Source organism: Juglans microcarpa x Juglans regia, chromosome 1D (genome assembly GCF_004785595.1).
Source record: "Juglans microcarpa x Juglans regia isolate MS1-56 chromosome 1D, Jm3101_v1.0, whole genome shotgun sequence".
NCBI lineage: Eukaryota > Viridiplantae > Streptophyta > Magnoliopsida > Fagales > Juglandaceae > Juglans > Juglans microcarpa x Juglans regia.
The window spans coordinates 41,520,492-41,542,382 of NC_054594.1; the positions used below are offsets into that span (position 1 = coordinate 41,520,492).

Genomic DNA, 21,891 nt, shown 5'->3' on the forward strand with positions numbered 1-21,891 from the left:
GTTGACTTTTCATTTATTTATGGCGTTTAACTTGCTCCAAAATGTAACTTTCCAGCCATTTGTTGTTTCTTAAAATAGTTCAATACATAGAAGAATAATATTACATACAGTTATAGATTGTATAAGCATCACACACTCTTTTAAAAATAAAAAATTCTATACATCACACTATTATATCACTTTTATCGACCATTATACTTGATGTGATACATTTATTACCATTAAATTATCATTTATTAGATGATTCTTTATTAGCTAATAATGATAAATATAATATATCTTATATAGTAGGATGAAAGTAGAATAGTGGTGTGATGTATAACATTACTTATGCTTGCGCACTCTATGATTGTAAATATCATTTCTCATATATAAAAGCCTGGTAGACACTTTAAAAAAAAATTAAATTTTTATATTATTGTTGTTGCTGCTGCTGTGAGCGCTGTTGCAATAAGTTTAAGGTTTGTTACCACCTGCGCATACCCAAAAGGATATACCTAATACCATACCAAACTAAATTGTTTTGGGAAATGAACCGCATGAAGAAAGTAAATCGACGTCGTTTTCAGACACCTTACACAATCAAACAAAGCAAGGCAAAGAAAGAGGGAAAAGAAAAAAAGGGACCATTTATAAGGGCAGTAGGAAATCTCTTTTCGATTCGATCAACGCGCTGTACGTGATAGAGAGAGATATCATCGGCCATAATGCCGCCTCTTTCTCCATCTTCCTCTTCTTCACTCTAACCCTAATTTTCGTTCACCTTTTTGCCCGCACTTCTTGCCTTTGTGTTTACTTCCTTGTCCCATGCCATCCTGACTTCTTCTCCGCCTTTGATTTTTGTTGTTCGCCGAGACTTGGACACGGTCAAGGCTCTGAAGATCTCTTTTTGTCCAATTTTCGTGGGAGGGGGGCTTAGACTGGGAGCTAGGGTTCCGTTTGATCGTGGTTTTGGGAGTTATGGAACCACGCGTAGGGAATAAGTTTCGACTAGGCCGGAAGATCGGTAGCGGATCGTTCGGAGAGATCTATCTCGGTCTGTCATTCAATTCATCTTTTGTTTTGGGTCCTAGGTCCTATTAGTGGTCTTTATTTTGGAATTTCTAATTGTGTGAAACTATTTTCAGGTACTAATATTCAGACGAATGAGGAGGTTGCGATTAAGCTTGTGAGTTCTTTTTTTCTTTTCATTTTTTTTTTTTTTTTTTTTTGCTTTGCAGATCGTCTAAGTTTTGTGGAATCTTTTAATTATGGTTTTTACCGGTTAATTGGATTCTGATGTGAAGGAATAGAATTTTCCTAGCAGTTGCTTTGTTTGCTTGTCGAGTTCCGATGGTTAGGATCGAGAAACTAGTTGCTGAGTCTGATTTTGTAGGTTTTCATGCTGATGAAACTTTTGTTTACTGCTAGCCAATTTTCTGTGGGTTTAATTAGTGTTAGCATGCCGAGCATTCTATAATGCAAATATAAATTAATAATAATTTTTGGAATGCATAAGTTCCAATAAGCGTGTTTTCTAATACTAGTTTTTTATTTTTTGGTTACTCAGGAAAATGTCAAGACAAAGCATCCGCAGTTGCTTTATGAATCAAAGTTGTATAAAATACTACAAGGAGGAAGTAACGATCTTTAGTTCTATCCTTGTTGCCTTTATTTATTTATTTATTTTTTATCAATTTACCCAATTCTCATCTATCGGAAATCTATATCAAACGCTCTTTCCAATTTTGGCAGCTGGAATCCCAAATGTCAGATGGTTTGGCGTTGAAGGAGACTATAATGTTCTCGTGATGGATTTGCTGGGACCCAGTCTTGAAGATTTATTCAACTTTTGCAGTAGGAAGTTGTCTCTTAAGACTGTTCTTATGCTTGCAGATCAGATGGTATAGTTTCCCTGCATCATGCATATTATTCTAGAACTTCATCTGCATTGCAGCTTTGGTTCCATCAGGGCAATCTAATCTTAATATTTCTGTCAGATCAATCGAGTTGAGTTTGTTCATTCCAAATCATTTCTGCATCGGGATATTAAGCCTGACAACTTCCTTATGGGTTTAGGGAGGCGTGCAAATCAGGTTTTGCTGTTAAACCCTCTTATTTCTTCAATTATTGACTTATGCTCTAATTTTATGATGATGCATTTCCTGATGCATACTCTCTTGTAGGTCTACATCATTGACTTTGGTCTCGCTAAGAAGTATAGAGACACTTCAACGCATCAACATATTCCTTATAGGTTAGTTGTCTTACACTAGTTACAGATAACATTGGTTTACATATTTTTGTAGGTTGTGTATGGTTATTTTTTTTTTATCGGTAAATAAATTTTTATTGATCAAAAGAGAGACAGAGAGTATCCAAGTGTATGGTTATTGAACCAAACTCAACATCTCAAACCAATCATTGATGGGATCCATTACTTTTTCAACTTCTCATAAAAAAGTTAAACCCATCTCAACCTACTTCATACATTTCAATCTAAAAAGTTAGACTCATCTCAACTTAAAAAAGTTAAACCCATCTCAGTGGGACCCACAAAATACTACTATTCACAACTCAACTCAACTTATCTCAACATCCAAACGTAGCTTTAAAAAACCTACATGGTTATGCGAGGCTGTTTATTGTACTGTGCTCGGTTCTCCTTTTTTATTAAGTTCTGCCAAAAATGTCATGATCATTATAGATTTTTTGATTCCTTAGTTCGCATCCAAAATTGCTTAGTAGTATCTTCACTGTTTTTATATCATTCTGATTTTTTCATTTACTCTGCAGGGAAAATAAGAATTTGACGGGAACTGCAAGATATGCAAGCATGAATACTCACCTTGGCATTGGTATACCTATCAAACTAATTTTACTTCCATTTTTTTTGGTGATACATAAGTGCTGATCTTTATAGCTACCCCCCCCCCCTTTTTTTTCTGGACCTTGTGGTTCTGACTCTTTGGTATGTTGCTTTTTGTGTTACGTAGAACAAAGCCGCAGGGATGATTTAGAATCACTTGGATATGTTCTTATGTATTTCTTAAGAGGAAGGTGAAGATTCCTGAGCACCAATATTGTAATGTATTCTTGTTTCATTCACTTGTTTGTTCCATTATGACCGTCTATCTTTATAGTCTTCCTTGGCAGGGACTGAAAGCAGGAACTAAGAAGCAAAAGTATGAGAAGATTAGTGAGAAGAAAGTATCAACTTCTACTGAGGTAGAAACATGCTGTAGGATAGTGTTAGAATTTATGTCATTATGTATGCGGTTTATATCTTAACTGACTAGAGATGTTGTTGTTCCCTTCCCTAGGCCTTATCTCGTGGTTATCCTACAGAATTTGCTTCATACTTCCATTACTGCCGTTCTCTACGGTTTGATGATAAACCAGATTATGCTTATCTCAAGAGACTCTTCCGTGACCTTTTTATTCGTGAAGGTTTGGACTTTCTGTATGCCATGGCGTTCTTAGAAATTTACCTGATAAATTATATGACAACAATGCTTCCATTTTTTCTGTTATATTCAGAAAATATTTTCAAAATTTAAGAGTCAACTTTTTCTATGGCTTCAGGCTTTCAGTTTGATTACGTGTTTGATTGGACCATTTTGAAATATCAACAATCCCAGATTGCCACTCCACCTAACCGGACTCTTGTGAGTGACCCTCAATTGCATTTGGTTTTTAGCACATATACAGTAAAGAAGTATGTTTTATCTTACTTCATTTACGATCTTACAGGGTTCTGGTGCTGGACCCAGCTCTGGTGTGCCACCAACTGCAGCAAATGCTGATAAACAATCAGGTAATTCTGGTGTTTCTTTCTCCCCCTTTGGTTTCAATGTATTAGTCATGCTCATGTTGTAATCCAATGCATTGGTCAATCTATCGGTATAGCATATGCATCCTTTAGTTGCAATATTCTGGCAATTTTTTGGGATTTTATTGCTTTTCTCATCAGTTTCATAGAAACAACTTTTTTTTTTTTCTTTCTTTTGGTGTGTGTGTGTGTGTGTGTATATATATATATATATATATATATATATATATATATATATATATACATATATTCATGGGGAAGGTTTAAGTGACTTTTGGAATAATGGAGGAAATTTTTTTATATGGAAGTTTTATTCAGGATGGCTAATGATTTTTATGAGGTGCATAACAAGCCTTCTACCACCAGAAACCCTATCATAATAAAATAAACTTATGAAATAACCTACAATATATAACTAATCATGAAAAAATAAGTGAAAAGACCTTAACTGCTGTAAGATCTATGTTTGTGGTCAAAGTGGTGTCCAAACAGTACTTCCAATGATACAATGTCTACTGTTAGAACGGTCTTTTCCATGGTCTTCTCATGATGCACTCTTTCCAAGTCTTGTTTCTCTCAAACTTATACATATAAGTTTGTGCAACTTGTTCTACATCATTAAATCTTATGAATGAGTTGCCAAGATCCTTTGGATCAATTGGCAACACCTTGGTTTCTCACTAAGAGAACCAAGGATCGAATCCCCCTTCCCCATGTATCAAAAAAAGTTTTACCTATCAAAAAAAATCTTATGAATGAGTTCAAATGCATATATACTAAACTTTTTCATGGTATTTTTTTGGTGGCCTGCATATACTTTTTCCATATGGAGTTTAATCCAATAGTTTGGATATCTTTTCACTTTATATTACTTGAGGATGAGCTATTTAATACGTTAAATTATTTATGTTGTTGCAGGTGGGGAAGAAGGTAGAACTATTGGTTGGTCTTCTGCAGATCCCTCTCGTAGGAGACACTCTGGACCACTTATAAATGCTGGAGGCTTTTCTAAACAGAAAAGCGCCGTCGTGAATGACTCAACTGCAGCTAAAGATTCTATGGTATGTATACTTGTACTAAAAGCTAGATTTGAAAGAGTTTCTGTGCCCATGCATGTGCTTCAATTTGCCAGTACGAGGGCTTAGTTTCTCTATCACAGAAAGTTACAATGTATAACCTTGATCATTATGGGCTAGTAAACCTGTCCCAGATGCCTCTGAGCCCTCTGAGAAGGACAGATTTTTCTAATGTTTTGAGTGTCATGATTTTGTGATAGATTATTTGGGCAAAATGAGATGATTATTCATCAAAAAAAAAAATTGAGATGAAGGCTACTTATGCCACTTAAGTGGGGTGGTAAGCTTTTCTGTGGTAGATCTATTCTTTTAACCGGTGGAGTTGACTTTTTCTAAAAACTTCGCAATGCACATTTACTCTTTTAAGATAGTATGTAGGAATTTTTTTTCCTTCACAAGTACAAAATAAAATTATAGAAAAATGGCATCCAAGTACACCTGAGGGATGAAAGAACAAGTAGTCTCCACTCTGCCTCTACCTATCATTTGGATAAAGCTTGCCCAATCCTTTGAGCTGCAAGAAACCCACACTCTCTTCCTCTAGTTTGGCTTTTGTGTTCCAACTAGGTACATTGGGACCAACACAAATTATCTGTGTTATTGGCTGCACAGGACACCCACCATACCTCAAATCATGAAATTTTGACCTTTGCATCAAGCAAGCCACTGGAAGACCAGATTTGCAACCAGTTATTTTTAATTACATTAATATTTATTTTTTACAAATTTTGGGAAGGACATAGTTGAGAAGGTATTCTAAAGTGTTTGAGAAATTTAATATATTTTATTAAACATCTGGTGAAGGCATCATATTCAGATTTGTGGCAAGAGTCTTGAATCGTCATGTGCCAGCGTGCATGTTTGATTCACTTGAAGTTGCAACCAAACACCAGTAAAAGTGTGCTCTCAGTTTTTTTTTTTAAAGCACTGTCTATTGGAATCTTTCGCTAAGATTTCACACCGTGCATCCTCTGGTTGACGGAGAATGCTTGAATTTCTTAGACCATTGAGTGATGTTTAGTATGTTTTGGTGTGTCGGGGAATATGATTGGTGCCGATAACTGCATGCCTATTTGAATCATCATAAGAAAAGGTGTTTTCTTTTGCGTTAGTAATGTTCAGTTTGGTTCTACCTTTTCACTTTGGACTTGTTATTTGTATGTGGGTACATGCAGTTATCAAGTTCTAATTTCTTGCGATCAAGTGCATCGTCGAGGCGAGCTGCCGCCTCTAGCAATCGCGATGCAGTAATTATTAGCAGTGAAGCTGACCCTTCTCGCACTAACACAGCAGATGCAAGTGCAGGAGCTCTTCTTAAAATTTCTAGCGGGCAAAGAAGTTCACCTGTTATATCATCCGAGCACCGGACACCTTCAGCAAGAAATGCCTCAAATATAAAGAACCTCGACTCAACCCTTAGGGGTATTGAGAGCCTGCGTTTTAACAATGATGAGAGGGTACAGTTATAGCCGCACCCGTTCTTAATGCCGCACCTGTAGAATGATCCACATCGAGGGGACAATCTCTCAAACCCCCCCCCCCCCCCCCCCCCCCCCCCCCCCCCCCCCCCCCCCCCCCAAAAAAAAAAAAAAAAAAAAGGAAAAAAAATGAGTGAGAAAACTTTCTGCATTATTCTGTCTTTAAACTGTTCGCAATCTTAATCTGTTTTTTGGTTTGTTATTGTTCTTTTATTTGGTTGTAGTTCTCAAACCAAATGCAAAGCCCAGAATACACGAAAACTAGTGCATTATATATGTAAATAATTGTAGACAGTAATGTTTAGGGTTATGAATCACAGGCAATGCTTCGGTGTGATTCCACTTCCCGATTTGGTTTCATTTGTGACAACTCTCATATCAAGCTACCATTTCACCTGAAAATCGATATTCTTTACAGCAAAGGCAAGTTTCGATTATAGCTTCCAGCACTGCAAGGTTTCGACTTTTCCTTTTGCAGAACACACTCCCATTTAACTTTTCAAATTAAGCTTTAGGCTGATGCTTTTTCTATATATGAATTAAGTCTATTTGTAGTTTCATTTATGGGGGAAAATGTAATCCGTAAAGCATCAGAGCAGAGACTCCTTTTCAATGCTTTTAAAGTCATTGTGCTAGAAGAAAACTGGATTGATAAATAAGATAAACCGAATATAACAATAAATGTTGTAAATTTCACATAATATATCCATCTTCTAATCTAGATCTTAGAATTCAAACATAAATTCCAAGATATGTTAATTTGAAAAGAAAAATCAGAAACATTGTCCGGTTGTGAATGATGGCTCTTCAATTAATGCTAATCTTTGGTATTCCTTTCGGTTTTGATTTATACAACATTTCTGGCCGGATTGAACTTCGAAACACCATACCAGAAATGATTTAGGTTCCAAGTGCAAAACGTTGGAAACAAGGAGTATATAATGAATGCATCTGATTCCCGAACTAGCTTTTTAAAAATGAGAAATGATTTGTACAAGCTTCAAATAGATAAATTTCATACAAATTTTTGTAAAAAAATAGACTCTACTTTAAAAAAATATAAAAAAAATTATTATTTATTAGTAAGACTCATTATTTTATAAAAGATTTGTACGTGACTTATATATTTAAGATTTATATTTAGCATTACTCTTTAAAAATAATAAGGGAATAATCTTTTACGTTAGGATCCCTCCGCGGGGACCGATGGTGTGCACGATCGATGGAGCAGGTAAGCGAGATAACAAAACGACGGGACAGCAGCAAAAAGGTGCCTTTAAAGGCATGCATTGTCTAATGGCATGAAATAGGGGTGACACGATATGCACTCTAGAGAAATAAATTTAATAATATTTACAATTATGAGGGTGTAAGTATCGTGCAATCATTTTAAAAAAAATAAATAAATATGAGATTTACATGAAAAGAAATTGATTTTTTAATAGTGAATCACTCTTTTTCAAAATAACTGTACGGCATTTGCGTATTTCATAACTGTACGTAATATTACTCACACACTCTAAACCGCAAACACAAACATTTTGAGGAAAAAAAGAAAGTCTCAGAAATATTCCCATGACATTCTTTTCGAAATTATTTGTTGGAATAAAGTCTCCATTTTACGTTAATGATCATTCCACGTTGAAGTTTGACAGTACATACATACATACATATATATATATATATCAGTTCCATTTCTTGCCTCTGTATCCTACCTGGGATTTATAAATCATGAACTTTTCATAAGAAATGTTGCTCGTTGTGCCTATAATTATTGAAGTTGCAGAACTGTGGGGAGATTTTATCTGAACTTGTTGCTATTGCTGCTTAATGTCACATATGATCCAGTAATTTTTGGGGTAGAAAAACCATAGACAAGCAAGTTACTTTTTTATTTTACTTTATCGGCAATGGAGCTAAATGAAAGGGAATCAAAACTTCCACTCACTTGGCTTCAATACCACTAAAATCTTGCGAAACACAATCAACAAAAGGGAGAGAGAAAATTATACAAGGACCCAGAAAAGAAAATCTTCGTAATCGTTTTGATCTTTATAGAAGTACCAATGAACGGATGGCAAAATCAAATCAGATTCGCTGCTCAGTGCACAAGTTACCATAACATGCATGCTCAGAGACAGAACTGGATTCAAGTCAGACATGCCAAAAGCCAATTACCAAACAGAATCCAATGGCTCATTTCTAATTTTCTTTTTCCTTTTTTTTGCCTCCTTTTGTCAAAGTTCAGAGCTAAAATAAAACTAATTTGCTAAATCATGGCCCATGACCAGATTATTGCCAGATCAGAGTATAAAAAATGTGAAGCCTAAAGTAAAGCAATATCTTGTGATTGATCTTTATTACATTAGCTTAGAGTAGGCTTCTTAGAACCCAAAGAAAAAGAAAGACAGTTCTCTCACACCTGTAGTTGTGGTATTTGCTATAAATAAGAGGACTTCAGTCCTATGAGATTCAAGATTTTCAGACACATACTACAATTTCAAATCCTTAACAGACTTTGTGAACTAAAAACCAAAGTAAAACCTTCAATTTGGAAAAAAAGTAAGATATACCCATCGATCACCGCCATCCATAGACCACTTGGGTGTATGACTTCTTGAGCCACCTAAAGCTCTTCCTCAGAGACCCTTTCATCTTTCCTTCCACAGCATAAACCTTGTACCCAGCAACCCTCTTCTTCCTCTGCAATTCTGGGTCACTGAAGCTCCAGCTTTTTGAAACAGCCCCAACAGTGCTTTTCCCTTTCTTCATCTTCACTTCCTTTACAATCTGGCTTGGCTCTGCAGATGAACCACCATAACTAACACTGTAAGACCTCAGATCTTGCATGCTTGTTGGGGCAGTCCTGCCCCCATGGTAGCTCTCAAGCTGCATCCTCCCATCCCTGCATGACTTGGATCTGAAATCCTCCATAGGGAACAAGCAAACAGATGTTGAGAGTCTCGAGGATGAATGAGAGGCAATGGAGGAAGAAAAAGAGAAGCTTGTTGGATTTGGTTTCCTTTCCTTTGCTGTGCTGTAATTATTATTTAATGCCAAATGTATTTAATTTATAATTTGGAACAGCTCAAGATGGTGTTTGCAGTCGTTAATTTGATGTACCTTTTTCTAGTGGACTTTGTGGGGTTTCTTTATGTTTCCAACTTTGCTTCATACCGTGGAGTTGCATGAGGCTGCTGAGTTTGACCGGACCTGATCACACACGTGAAACAGATCAGTTTGAGGGCAGAGTACGAAAATTCAGATATCTTTCGTGTTTGAAACAAATACAATTTACATTGAACTAACTGATGGTTCTAATTAAATCATATCATTTTTAACAAAAGAAAATTCCATGCACTCCGAACTTATAAAAACTCAGAGAAAGTTTATTGAGAGAATAAATTATAGATGTTAAAACTTTTAAATCTAGAAATTAACCTATCAATGAAATATATATATATATATATATATATATATATATATATATATATAACATGACTCAACATAACTTCTAATATTTAACAGAAAACTTAATAGTTAAGAAAATTAAAGATGACATGATTTTTTTTTTTTTTATAAAAAAAGAACTATGAGAAAGAGAGAGACAGAGAATCGAATCCAAATGAAGCAAAAGAAGACTTTTGAAATTAAATAAAGAATTGTTTTTCTATTTATTCGGACACCTGTTTTGAGTACTCTTTATTGCACTTATAGCTAGACATCATGAGGCACAAGAGTGTAATCGGAGCAAATAGCAATTATTATAATTTAAAAAAAACTTACAAAAAACGTATTTTTTCACGTGTAAGTTATTGATATGCTGAAAATCATGAAATTTAAAATTTAAAATTTAAAAAAAAATTAACAAAAAAAAAAGGTGGGCAGTTAAGATTTTAGGAGAAAAAAATTCTAGGGGGCATTGAAGTGAAATCAGAAATGAAGAACTTTAGTAATAAAAGCAGAAGAGAAGTTTCAAAAGCCAAAAGGGAGACAAACGTGATTGAGTTGAGATGGTTTGTGAATATTAAAATAAAATATTGTTAGAATATTATTATTGTTTTGAGATTTGAAAAAATTAAATTATTTATTATATTTTGTGTGAGAATTTGGAAAAGTTATAATGATGAGATGAGATGAGATGAATTGAAGTGAGTTTCCAATCCAAACAAACCTTTTTTAAGTTCCTCATATTAAGGTATCGTTTGGATAATGAGATGAAATGATTTTAGATGAGTTGAATAAAATATTGTTATAATATTATCTTTTAATATTATTATTATTTTGAGATTTGAAAAAATTAAATTGTTTATTATATTTTGTGTAAAAATTTAAAAAAATTATAATTATGAGATGAGATCGTTTCTCTATCCAAACAAACACTTAGTTTATTAGTTTTGTTTAGGAGAATGCCATAATAAAGTCCAGGTTGAATTTCAAGATGGACAGTCATCGAGAAAGGCGACATTGTATTACCAATAGTGCAAAATGTAATTATTTTTTTGCTTGTTTTCAAATATTTTTTAAATCCATTTAAACATTTAAAAAAATCATAAATTTATTAAAAATTACTAACTTAATCATTAAGTAAAAATAATAATAAAAAAATAAAATTAGTCACTTTGGATAGTCACCTTTCTCGGTGGCCAAGCATTTTCCTTTCAAGATTTCACATTATCCAGGTATGGAAATAACCATAAAGTGATTGGTTCTCGGGGGGAAAACAAAAAACAAAAAACAGAGAGAAAAACTATAATTGTCTTTCCATCATTTTGCTGAAGTTTGGCATGAATACAGGGAAAACATGGAGGCCTGGAAGATAGCAAAGTTGGACAAGAAATGATAAAGTAGGTTGGACAGCTTGACCATATACAAAATATCTGAAGAATAATGATTCATGAAACAACTTCTTAATGCCATTAAGACTTGGGAGTAGTACTAGTCTGCATCCAATCAAAACCACTTCTTTGAGAAGGACAATGCTACAGCTCCCGCTGTGGAAGCTCCCGAAGCTTTAGCATGTGTTTTCACGTGTTTTTTTAACATTTTTAAATATTTTTAAAAAATAAAATAAATTAAAAACATCATTAAAAACACTTTCTTAATTAGAAAGTAAAAAAAAAATTATTAAAAAATAATTCCTTGATTAAGAATGTATTTTTTAATGATATTATGAATTTTTTTTATTTTTTCTAAATATTTAAAATTATTAAAAAAATCTATATAAAAAAGAACTAAAAAAAACACATTAGAGCCCAGCGGGAGTCCCAGCATTATTCCTTTGAGAAAGATCAGATCAGAGTTCAGACCCAACAATATAAAGAACCATTTATAGTGTTATTTTGGGCTGAAAAAGGTATTTTCCACGTGCTGCTACTTGTTTGCTTTATGCAGCATGCTATTGTTTTTTTCTTTTACCGGAATGGAGGCCACCAAATTTCCAGATATGATAGTTGAGTATGTAAACATGATGATATTCATGTTTTTCATGCTCAATATGCTAAATTATTCTGACCAAGTCAATGATCCACTTCGATATCTCGAACAAAATCCAATGGACCTCCCAAAATTCGTAACACAATCTTTAGAATAAAAAAGAACCTCGCGAGACCCTTCAGACCCATCCCTGCAGAGTAAATTCCAATCTCGTGCGTCGCACTTTCCGTACTCTGTATTTTAACAATAATGCAGGCTGATCTCCTTCCAGAGTCCTAACTTTATCGAAAGAGAACTTCGACAAGGGGTTACAAACAAGCACTTCGGGTGAACAAGTGAAGTCGAGAGAAAAGGCTTAAGGCCAATAAACCAGCGATCCTAGTCCCAATCTTGCAGTCTATATACTGCAGCCACAGCTAAATGTCTGCAACAAAATGTCTGCAACATTTTAATGCGAAAGATGGAGAAAAAAAATGCAGAAAATAACCACAGGAGAGGGCAGATTTATTAGGCCATCCCCCCTAATCTATATAAACATAAACCAGTTTTTCTATTATAAAGGAAATACATGAACTAAAACATAACAATTTTCAAAAGATAATAATAACAATAATAATGGGATTAAAATACAACCAAACAAAACAAAATTTCAAGAATCCTTTTACTCCGAAACTGGCAACTTCACTTCGAGTCTTTATATTGCAATAATGCACAACCCTAAACCCAATTCATTAAACGGTCAGATATGTTTGGGAGCATTAACTTAGGAGACTAGATAAGAGGGAGGAAGAGAGAATGAAACTAAAAACCTTAATTAGTACTCGTTAAGAGGAAAAACCCCTATGCCTCAACCAAACCAAAAAGGCTCATCACAGGAGATCAGCAATATTATTTGGCAGCTCCTCGATGACCACATTATAGAACTTCTGAATGTCATACAGCATTCTTTCATCATCCTTTGTAACGAAATTTATGGCAACACCCTTTCTACCAAACCGTCCACTTCGACCAATACGATGAAGGTAGTTTTCCGGTTGAGTAGGAAGGTCGAAGTTTATGACTAGGGACACTTGCTGCACATCAATACCACGAGCCAACAGATCAGTGGTGATGAGAACACGTGAAGAACCAGAGCGGAACTCACGCATAATTATATCGCGAGTGTTCTGGTCCATGTCACCATGGGTGGCTGACACAGTGTGGTCACGGCTTCGCATCTTGTCAGTGAGCCAGTCAACCTTGCGTCGCGTGTTCACAAAAATGACACTTTGGGTGATGGCCAGTGTCTCATAGAGATCACAGAGTGTCTCAAGCTTCCATTCTTCCTTATCAACATTGACATAAAACTGCTTGATACCCTCAAGGGTGAGCTCATCACGCTTTACCAAGATTCTCACAGGCTTGTTCATAAACTTCCTGGTGATCTCAAGGGCTTCAGGAGGCATTGTGGCAGAGAACACCCCGACCTGAACTTTGGCTGGCAGCAGCTGAAAAATATCATAGATCTGACAAACATAACACCAATATCAGGCCAGAAATAGCAAATGCCCTCTCAAAGCTGTCAAAGCTCATAACAGAACTAAAAGAAAAAATAAAACCAGGTGGAAGGGGGATGAGAGAGGGAGAGAAGCAACACAAACGATTTTTTATATAAAGAAGTAACAATGATGCTCAATTCTTTTGATAAAATATCTTTGATCCGTCAAGTTGGATCTAAATTGGTTGCAAATGAGACAACTTAAGTTGGCTATTGATAGTTGCCAAATGCATGGAGAACTTCAAAAGCAAACAGTAAAATGCATACTAGTACTTTCGTCAATCATCTACTGCAAATATAGGAGAAGCAATAAATCGCACCTAATCCCATTAGTTCTTGTGAAATTATTATTTCAATTTCTTCAGATTATTATGAAATGACTCAAATAAGCTCTTCATAAAATGAAGGTTCCAAATTCTTCTGCATTAAATTAGAACTCTTACTGATGAACAAAACATATCTAGAAATCCTCATGAACTCAGATCAAAACTCAAGGAATATTATTGTTAATCCAACAAGTCCAAACTGCGTCTATTTCTACATAATTCATTTCTTCAACAGCTCAAATTATACTTAATCAGGGCAACAATACTCCAATTGCTTGCTGTGACATCTTATTACCTGCCTGCACTGTTGATTAAGAACAGAATCTTCCAAAATATACATCCACCACACATCACATGTTAACACTCATCTGACAATAAAGTGCGGTCTAAAAAAACTGTCGTATTTATATGCAACACAACTAACAAAATAATTGAGATCAAAGAATTGACAAACCTGGTCCTTGAAACCACGAGAAAGCATTTCATCAGCCTCATCCAATACAAACATCCTAATTGAATCAGGGCGAAGCGACTGCCTCCGCAACATGTCAAATACACGTCCAGGAGTACCAACAACAACATGGACACCGGCTTGAAGAATGCGTTGATCCTCACGAACACTTGTCCCACCAACACAAGCATGAACCTTCACACCAAGATAATCACCAAGTGCCCGCATAACCTTCTCAATCTGTTGTGCTAGTTCTCTAGTCGGTGCCAAAACCAAAGCCTGGCATTGGACAAGACCATAATCAAGTTGCTGCAAAATCCCAGAGCAGAATGTTGCTGTTTTTCCTGTTCCAGACTGAGCCTGTTGAATCACATCAAGGCCTTTGCAGAAAGGAACAATCCCCCTTTGCTGAATTGCAGAAGGCTTCTCGAAACCTTCAAAATATAAGTTTGTTAATACGATTAACATATATAGGCAAGAAGTAAAAAATAAGAAGGATAACAACACAGTCCATGACAACGTGCACGTTTAAAAAAAATGTTACTGAAACAATAATCGGAATCCAAACTGGTGGGATGCTGAAGATTTTGTAACAACTTATCATTGAGTGGTAAGAAATAGTGTAAAAGCAGAACCAACCAACAAGAGTTTTTAGAATGATTGGTTAGTCAACTTTGAAGAGTTTCCTTATATTAGTACAAATATTTTAGCAGGCTGGTGGTGTCAAAATTACAATTTCACTTAATTTTCTTTTCTTTTCTCAATCATAATCATATAATGAAACCCTTTACACGTACCATAAGCATAGATACCCCTCAGAAGGTTTTCTTGCAATCCCATTGCATCAAAACTTTCATAAACCTCGTCGTATGAGGTGAAGAAGTCTTGCCCATCGGCTGAGAGCCTGCAATAATCGATTTATCAAAAAGACGAAATGACGCAAAAAATACAAAGCAGATAGGATCAAAGAAATGTTAAAGTAAGCAGACTACTTACAACTCGTTCATTTTAGTATCAAACTGACGAGCATCAAATTGTGAACCTTCTGGAGCCGCACCTGCCATAGCTGTACACAGAAAGGCAAAACATATACAGCAACGTCAGCACAGAGATAGAAGGGCCGGTTGGGGGAAGGGAGGGAGGGATAGAACCAAAACAGCAATAACATATGTAAGTTCCAGACTCAAGTCAGAGACTCTATAAATGTGTGTGAAAGAGACAGAGTAACAACAAAAATTTCTGTAACATTTTCATGCAAGAGTAAAAGAAAAACTGTTGTAGGTATTTAGTGAAAAATGTCCAGAAAATTCATGTGGAAAAATGTTACAGCAAAAGGGTCGTAACAAATTTGCTCTTTTTTTATGTTTACAGGGTAGCGATGGATATCAAAACGTCAAAACTGTACCAGAAGAGCCAAACTTGCAAACCAAACAAATAGAAGTGCAAGTATTAGATTTCTTCTTTAATTAATATATGGAGAAGATATTCTATGGGTTGACAGCAATCTGCTATATTGGGCCATAAATCCTTAAGCAACAGACACTGATTTGCCAACTACCCCAAAGTTTAGCTCAATACATTATGTACTATCATTTTTTCTTGAAATTCGACCAGGGCAACCTTTGAAAATTAAAATGCAGAATAAATTAGAACGAAAACTACTGAGTCGATAAACACTTCTCCTCATGAATCATGATACACACATGGTATGGTTAACGTCTGCTGGTCGATCCACTAATTGAATTGAATCTCAACCTTTTATAACTAATTTTTAATTCACCTATCAAAATATATAAAAGACATGATACTCTCTGCGCTTATAGAACACTGAGGCTAATGGTTCCCAAAAAATTCCTCCGCCTTCTTGTTTGAAACTGACGGGAAAAGTAGACAAGGAGACAAAACCAGGTTCTCGAACTTTTTTTTATTACCGTACCAGTAGCTTCGCAAAAACAAAACCTGGGTCTTTTCACAGTCAGCAAAAAGCAGCCGTTGTTTCCAAAAATAATATACGTGAATATAAAACCCATGCCGATAACGTTCAGACGTCAAAACTCATCTATTTCTCAACTCCTAAACACTGAAGACCGTACTTTTGACTACCCTATCATATTTCCTCCCTCCTGGTTTCCCCATAAAAAGGCACAGCACCCATTGAACATATCGCGTAATCGAATATCTCAACAGAACCAAAATCCAAAAAAAAAAAGATCAACAAGAACTTAAAAAACCTGCAGATCCCACGCACGAACACAACGCAATCACTACCCAATAAACAACACATTGACCAACAGTAACGAATCTTCAAACCAAAAATAAAAACAAACATCAAAATCCCGCTGCAATAACAACCGACCCATCAACCCGTAAATGCACATGCAGAGTCCTATGGACACAAAGTAGCATTATATTCAGAATACAGGAGCGGAGATAAAGACCTACTGATTGTTGATGATTGCAAGTTGGAGAGAGAAGAGAGCGTGAGGGTTTGTTGCGGCTTTGAGGAAGGAGGTAGCTAGGGTTTCCAAACTCCTCGGATCTGCGCCGTGGAGTTTGAATTGAATGGAAGGAGGCGGACGTAAAAGCAGTGAGCTTTTTATACGTTCCAAATGGGTTACGTGGGTGTGAATTAGGTTTTGTTGCTCTCGTTAAAATAATATTTCAGGTTCCAGATTCGTCCCTGGGGATTTCATTTTATTACCTTCGATCCGTTTGGTTGCTGAGAAGATTGTGCTCTCACGCGTCATGACTCATGACGCTATTGAAATTGTAAAAAAATTAAAATTTAAAGAACTCGAGATTTGATTGAAAAACAAAATTAATAAAATGAAACATATACTTAATATGTATAATATTAGAGCATCAGCATCCGTTCCCTATAAGTTTTCCTATAATTTAGTTAAAAACTATACTTTCTAGGGGTATAATCGGTCCAGTCCGATCCGGTTTTGAACAAAATTTAAAACCGAATCGGTATGTATTGATTTTGTATTTTCTAAAACCAATTACGCACTGGTTATCCTCCTAAACCGGTATCTCCGATTTTACCGGTTTCCGGTCCGGTCCGATTTTCTAATTTTTTAAAATGTAAGTTTATCATTAAAAAATAAAAATCTATTAATAAAAAAAAAACTTATTCAAAAAATCTGTTTTAGTAAAAAAATTAGTACTAGTTATAAACTTATATATTAGTATAGCTATATAATATATTAGACTATATAATAGTATTAATATTATACTATTAGTATAGTTATATATTAGTATTAGTCATAAACTTACATATTAGTATAGCTATATAATATATTAGACTATATATAATATAATTTAATATATATATTTTATATTTAAAGTATATGATCAATTAAATTTTCATCTTCAAGATTAAACTTTTATTTTATAAATTATAATAACATCATCTTATATATAATTATATTAATAACATATAATCAAACAAATTATAAATGTTCATATTTAAGATTAACATTTTATGTTATAATTTATAAATTATAATATGAAATTATTTCATATATGATATATAATTATATATAAAAAATTTACATATAATTATATATTATATATAAAACTTATATATAAAATATTAATTTTTATATTTTTTTCCTCGACTGGTCCAGTCCTAGAAATCGTAGAACTGGAACAAGACCGGTTCCGGCCGGTTTGCATAATTTAAAAACCGATTCCTGACCGGACCGGTTCAAAACCGGTCCGGACCGATTTTCCTGTTTAAATTTACACCCTTAACACTTTCTAAAATTTTATCATAAATTGTACTCATCTCTTAAAAACTTCATACTTCTCATTTCCTGTTATTTTTTTCTATTTTATTAAAATTATATTTTTCTATTATTTATTTATTAATTTTTTCACTCACTTTCTTTTCCAAATTAACTACCAACTGTTTTATATTTATCCTTATGTTTTCAACTATCACTTTCAACCTAATTTTGTAAAAACAAATCCAATTATTTTTTTAGTAAAATAATAGTTTGTTATTATTAAGTATTAAAAATAATATTTTTTTTAAGTATGTGCATTTTTCAATGCGATAGTATTTGTGACAAATAAATAAAAATGAAGATTATGATTTTATCTGAGATGCAACGGTAATATTTTTTGTTATTTATCTGTCGATAACACTTTGATTCACATATAACAGTAATATTTGTAACACCCCGTATTTTAGTGTATTTTTATTGAATGATTATTTTATTTTATTCAAAATTATTCTCTTGTTTTAAAATTATTAGATTTTAATTGGATTATTTTTTAGGATTTTTTAATTGGTGAAAATTAATTTTTATGTGCTTTCTTAATATTTATTTATTGTTGTGCATTTAAATTGTTTTTCATATTTAATTAATTACTGTGGGATTTAATTATTTCAATTTGACTTTACCATTACGTTTAAATTATTTTATTTAACTAGAGGTTTTGAAATCGTTTCCGTTGGATCATTTTTGTGACCCAAGTTATGAGGATTGGACCTCATTTCTTTTCCCTCTATTTTTTCTTTTCCTCTTTTTCTTTTCTCTTTCTTTTCTTTTTCCCCTTATTTCTCCTTTCAGCCTATCTCCCGCGCGAACTGCTTCTCCTCTCTCCCGTGCGTCCGTCGTTCACCCTCAACCCACCGCCGTCGCGCCGCCGTGGCCTGCACCGCCTAGCCCAGCAGCTCCCCCACCGGCCGGCGACCACCCTCCATCAATTCCAGCCTCCCTTGAGCCGCCGTGAGCCTCTACGCACGACTGGAAGCCGCGGCACTCTTTCCGCCGCTGCGCCGCCGTCGAACCACCATTGGCCACCATCTTCTTACCACATCATCCTCGACCTCTTGGCAACCCATTGGACCCAACTCCAGCTCCAATCCGCCACCGGTGAAGCTCCACCATCTACATTTTCGATTTGGGTATTTTGGTCTTCTACCGCCCATTGCGCCGCCATCCACGGCCAACCTTCACCACCACTAGCTTCACCGACCTCCCTAGGCCATACTCTATCAAATTTGAGTCTTCGTTTGTCACCGTTGAAAAGTGGGTATCTGTGACCCACGGCCACAGTGTATTTTACACTGTTCGACAGCTATTTTTTCACTTCGAGCGCACCCGTGATCATCGGAAAATTATTATATAGCATTGTAAGTATTTCTCCAAAGAACTTTCGTAATTTAAATTTATTTTTGCACTAACTCATTTCACTGTATTTTTGGCATGCCGGACTGAATCCGAGGAGTTCGGGGGTCGGATGGATTTGTGATTGGAGTTGTTTGGTTGGTTTGGTTTATTTGGTTTGGTTGTTGATGAGTTGTTTTGATTGGATTTGTTGGGATTGGTTCTGGATGGATGTTGGATTAGTGTTGGTGCATGTTCATATCATTATTTCATGGATGATCATGTTTGTAAAGAAAACTGGGTTTTCGTGCATTGCATTCATGCTCATGTATGATTTGAAAGGCTGTGATTTTATGTGATATTATTTTTGGGTGCGTGTGTATCACGACCCTAAGCCGAGATGGGGCATTAACTCGGTGGAGCTCCTCTGGTTACTCGGGAGCGGAATATACTGAGTAACGTCCCCTGGATTGTCACCGGGCGACAATGGGATCGGACGAGATGGTCTCGTGCCGACTCCGTGGTCCTTCTGCTGGCGGGGACTAGAGGATGTCTGGCCACGTACGCGCTGGGCGCGGAACTGGGCATCGCTCGTTGCGTAGTTTGGGTGCTTGGTCATGTACGCGCTGGGCGCGGAACTGAGCACCGCTACGAAACCAGGACGTGCGGATGGTCCATAGGGGAGGCCATGGTGCATATGGAATTAATGCACTATTTTCTGGAAAATAATGCGAGTTGGATTTTTGGGTAAATCATTTTCTGGGAAAATGTTTTACGAATATTTTGGGCCAAAATGGGATTTTGGCGTGTGTTGAAATAATTATTTTTCGGAGAAAATAATGAGTTGAGTAAAATGCATATTTTTCATGTGCACGCATGTTAGTTGCATTTAATGCATTTTATATTACGTTGTTATTTTGGGTCATACTTACCTGCGATACCATTTTGTGGTAACGCAGATTTTGATGCAGATGAGGAGGATGAGGGCGAGCCTGAGGAGACGGCTCCGCCCGAGAAGTGATCTGGGATCACTCGTTTGTTTATTTGAAAACTATTGTAATATATTTTATGGATGACTGTATAACTGCTATTTAAATTTTTACTGATGTGTGATTGTAAATAAATTCTGGTACTTAGTTGACTATCCGCTGCGTTATTTTATTTATACACTGTTGCATGTACACACACTGGCACTTCGTTGGGATGTGTGACCGTGTTGTCACCATCCTGACGTCTCGATTCCTGTGTATTTATATAAGGGGATTGGAGACGCCACATTTATCTAACAGCAACACATCTTCTGTACAAATGCAACGATACTTTTTTTGTCATTTGTCTAGCAGTAACACATCATCTCTGACTCCCAAGGGTAATATATTTTGTCATTTGTCCAACGGTAACGCATCTTGTCTACGTAAAAAGTAATATTTTTGCCATTTGTATAACAGTAATATTTGTTGTTCTATATGTAACGGTAATATTTTTGAAATTTTTTCTAACTCCCATGTTTTTCAAATGGTTTCATTTTTGTATAAAAATAAGAGGACTTACATTGCTTCCTTTTACATCTTCAGCAACCTAAATCTCATTTCATTTTTAGAGAAATTTCTTTCCGACCTCATTTTTCACTGATTCTAAAATGTCTCATTCATTCTTTTGCAAATTGATGCTAAACTTATCTTTTGAAAATGAGTTGGAGGCAAGCAAACATAACATTTACTCAAACAGAAAACACTTTCATACGAAAATTCAAGAATGGTAGCATGTGAAAATATTGATAGAATCATACATGTAGAGCTAGATTGAATAAACCCAAAAAATTTAACAAAACATTAATTTCAAAAGTCGTTCCTCGAAAATGGCAAGCTCATTGATTTTAACTATTACAGTGAGCATCTTAAATTACACAGAGTGAAATGGCAAGCTAGATTAAATAAATTACACAGCAATTAAAGTGAGAAATCAAACAAGCAGTATACTGTCTATGAAAATGTAATTGGCAGAAAACAAAGAACATTAGAGTGGCATGTGAAATTATTCATATGAATCAAATGGCAAGTTAGATTCAATTAATGGCTTAAGTTTCACAATATATAAAGGAAATGAAGCAATGAATCTATATGGGTTGATAACAGACAATGAAGCATCATAGCATTTGCTATGTCAAAGCTATAATGATAGCAGTTTCACAATTTCACTAAACAAATATCAAACAAGTAGTGAAATTGTATGGGTTGCTCACTAACAGTGAAATAAAACATAAGCGTGTCAACAAAAATGCACAATGAAATGACAAAGGTAGATTGAATAGTAAAATGCATCAATTTTAGAAAATACAAATCAAATAAGCAGTGAATCTGTATGGAATGCTCAGTTCCAATGAAACAAAGCAGCATGCCAACTTCGCATCATGGTGAAATGGCAAAGGTAGATTGAATAGCATAACACATAAATTTCACAAAACATAAATAAAAAAGAACCAAAATCTGTATGGATTTATCACTGACAGTGAAACAAATGGGCATGTCAAATTCGTAACATAATGAAATGGCAAAGTTAGATTGAACAACAGAACACGTCAAGTTCACAAAACACAAATCAAACAACCAAAATGTGGTCATTGAGTTTACAAAGTTTTTTCCAAAACCTTGTA

At 35.1% G+C, this 21,891-nt stretch overlaps 3 protein-coding genes across 4 annotated transcripts; 1 reads left to right on the forward strand and 2 right to left on the reverse strand.

The window, feature by feature from the left end:
- Positions 1 to 644: 644 nt before the first annotated feature.
- On the forward strand, positions 645 to 6,435 carry LOC121259497 (casein kinase 1-like protein 2). The gene is made up of 14 exons (XM_041161105.1): positions 645 to 1,036; positions 1,128 to 1,168; positions 1,550 to 1,619; positions 1,735 to 1,883; positions 1,980 to 2,075; positions 2,166 to 2,236; positions 2,776 to 2,837; positions 2,976 to 3,039; positions 3,123 to 3,207; positions 3,303 to 3,429; positions 3,565 to 3,647; positions 3,733 to 3,796; positions 4,730 to 4,872; positions 6,063 to 6,435. The coding sequence occupies exons 1-14, from the start codon at positions 961 to 963 to the stop codon at positions 6,354 to 6,356; spliced, it is 1,425 nt and encodes a 474-aa protein (XP_041017039.1). The 5' UTR covers positions 645 to 960; the 3' UTR covers positions 6,357 to 6,435.
- A 2,262-nt stretch (positions 6,436 to 8,697) lies between these two features.
- Positions 8,698 to 9,486, reverse strand: LOC121261872. The gene has a single exon (XM_041164282.1). The coding sequence runs from the start codon at positions 9,297 to 9,299 to the stop codon at positions 8,946 to 8,948; it is 354 nt and encodes a 117-aa protein (XP_041020216.1). The 5' UTR covers positions 9,300 to 9,486; the 3' UTR covers positions 8,698 to 8,945.
- A 2,949-nt stretch (positions 9,487 to 12,435) lies between these two features.
- On the reverse strand, positions 12,436 to 16,736 carry LOC121259845 (eukaryotic initiation factor 4A-15). Of its 2 annotated transcripts, none has more exons than XM_041161638.1 (5): positions 16,558 to 16,736; positions 15,112 to 15,181; positions 14,913 to 15,019; positions 14,119 to 14,549; positions 12,436 to 13,306 (listed from the first exon to the last, which is right to left on the reverse strand). In XM_041161638.1, exons 2-5 carry the CDS (start codon positions 15,177 to 15,179, stop codon positions 12,671 to 12,673), a joined length of 1,242 nt encoding a protein of 413 aa, XP_041017572.1. In that variant the 5' UTR covers positions 15,180 to 15,181; positions 16,558 to 16,736; the 3' UTR covers positions 12,436 to 12,670. The 2 variants fall into 2 exon arrangements, with proteins under 2 accessions (XP_041017572.1, XP_041017578.1); XM_041161644.1 differs by having other exon boundaries at positions 16,554 to 16,723.
- Positions 16,737 to 21,891: the final 5,155 nt, after the last annotated feature.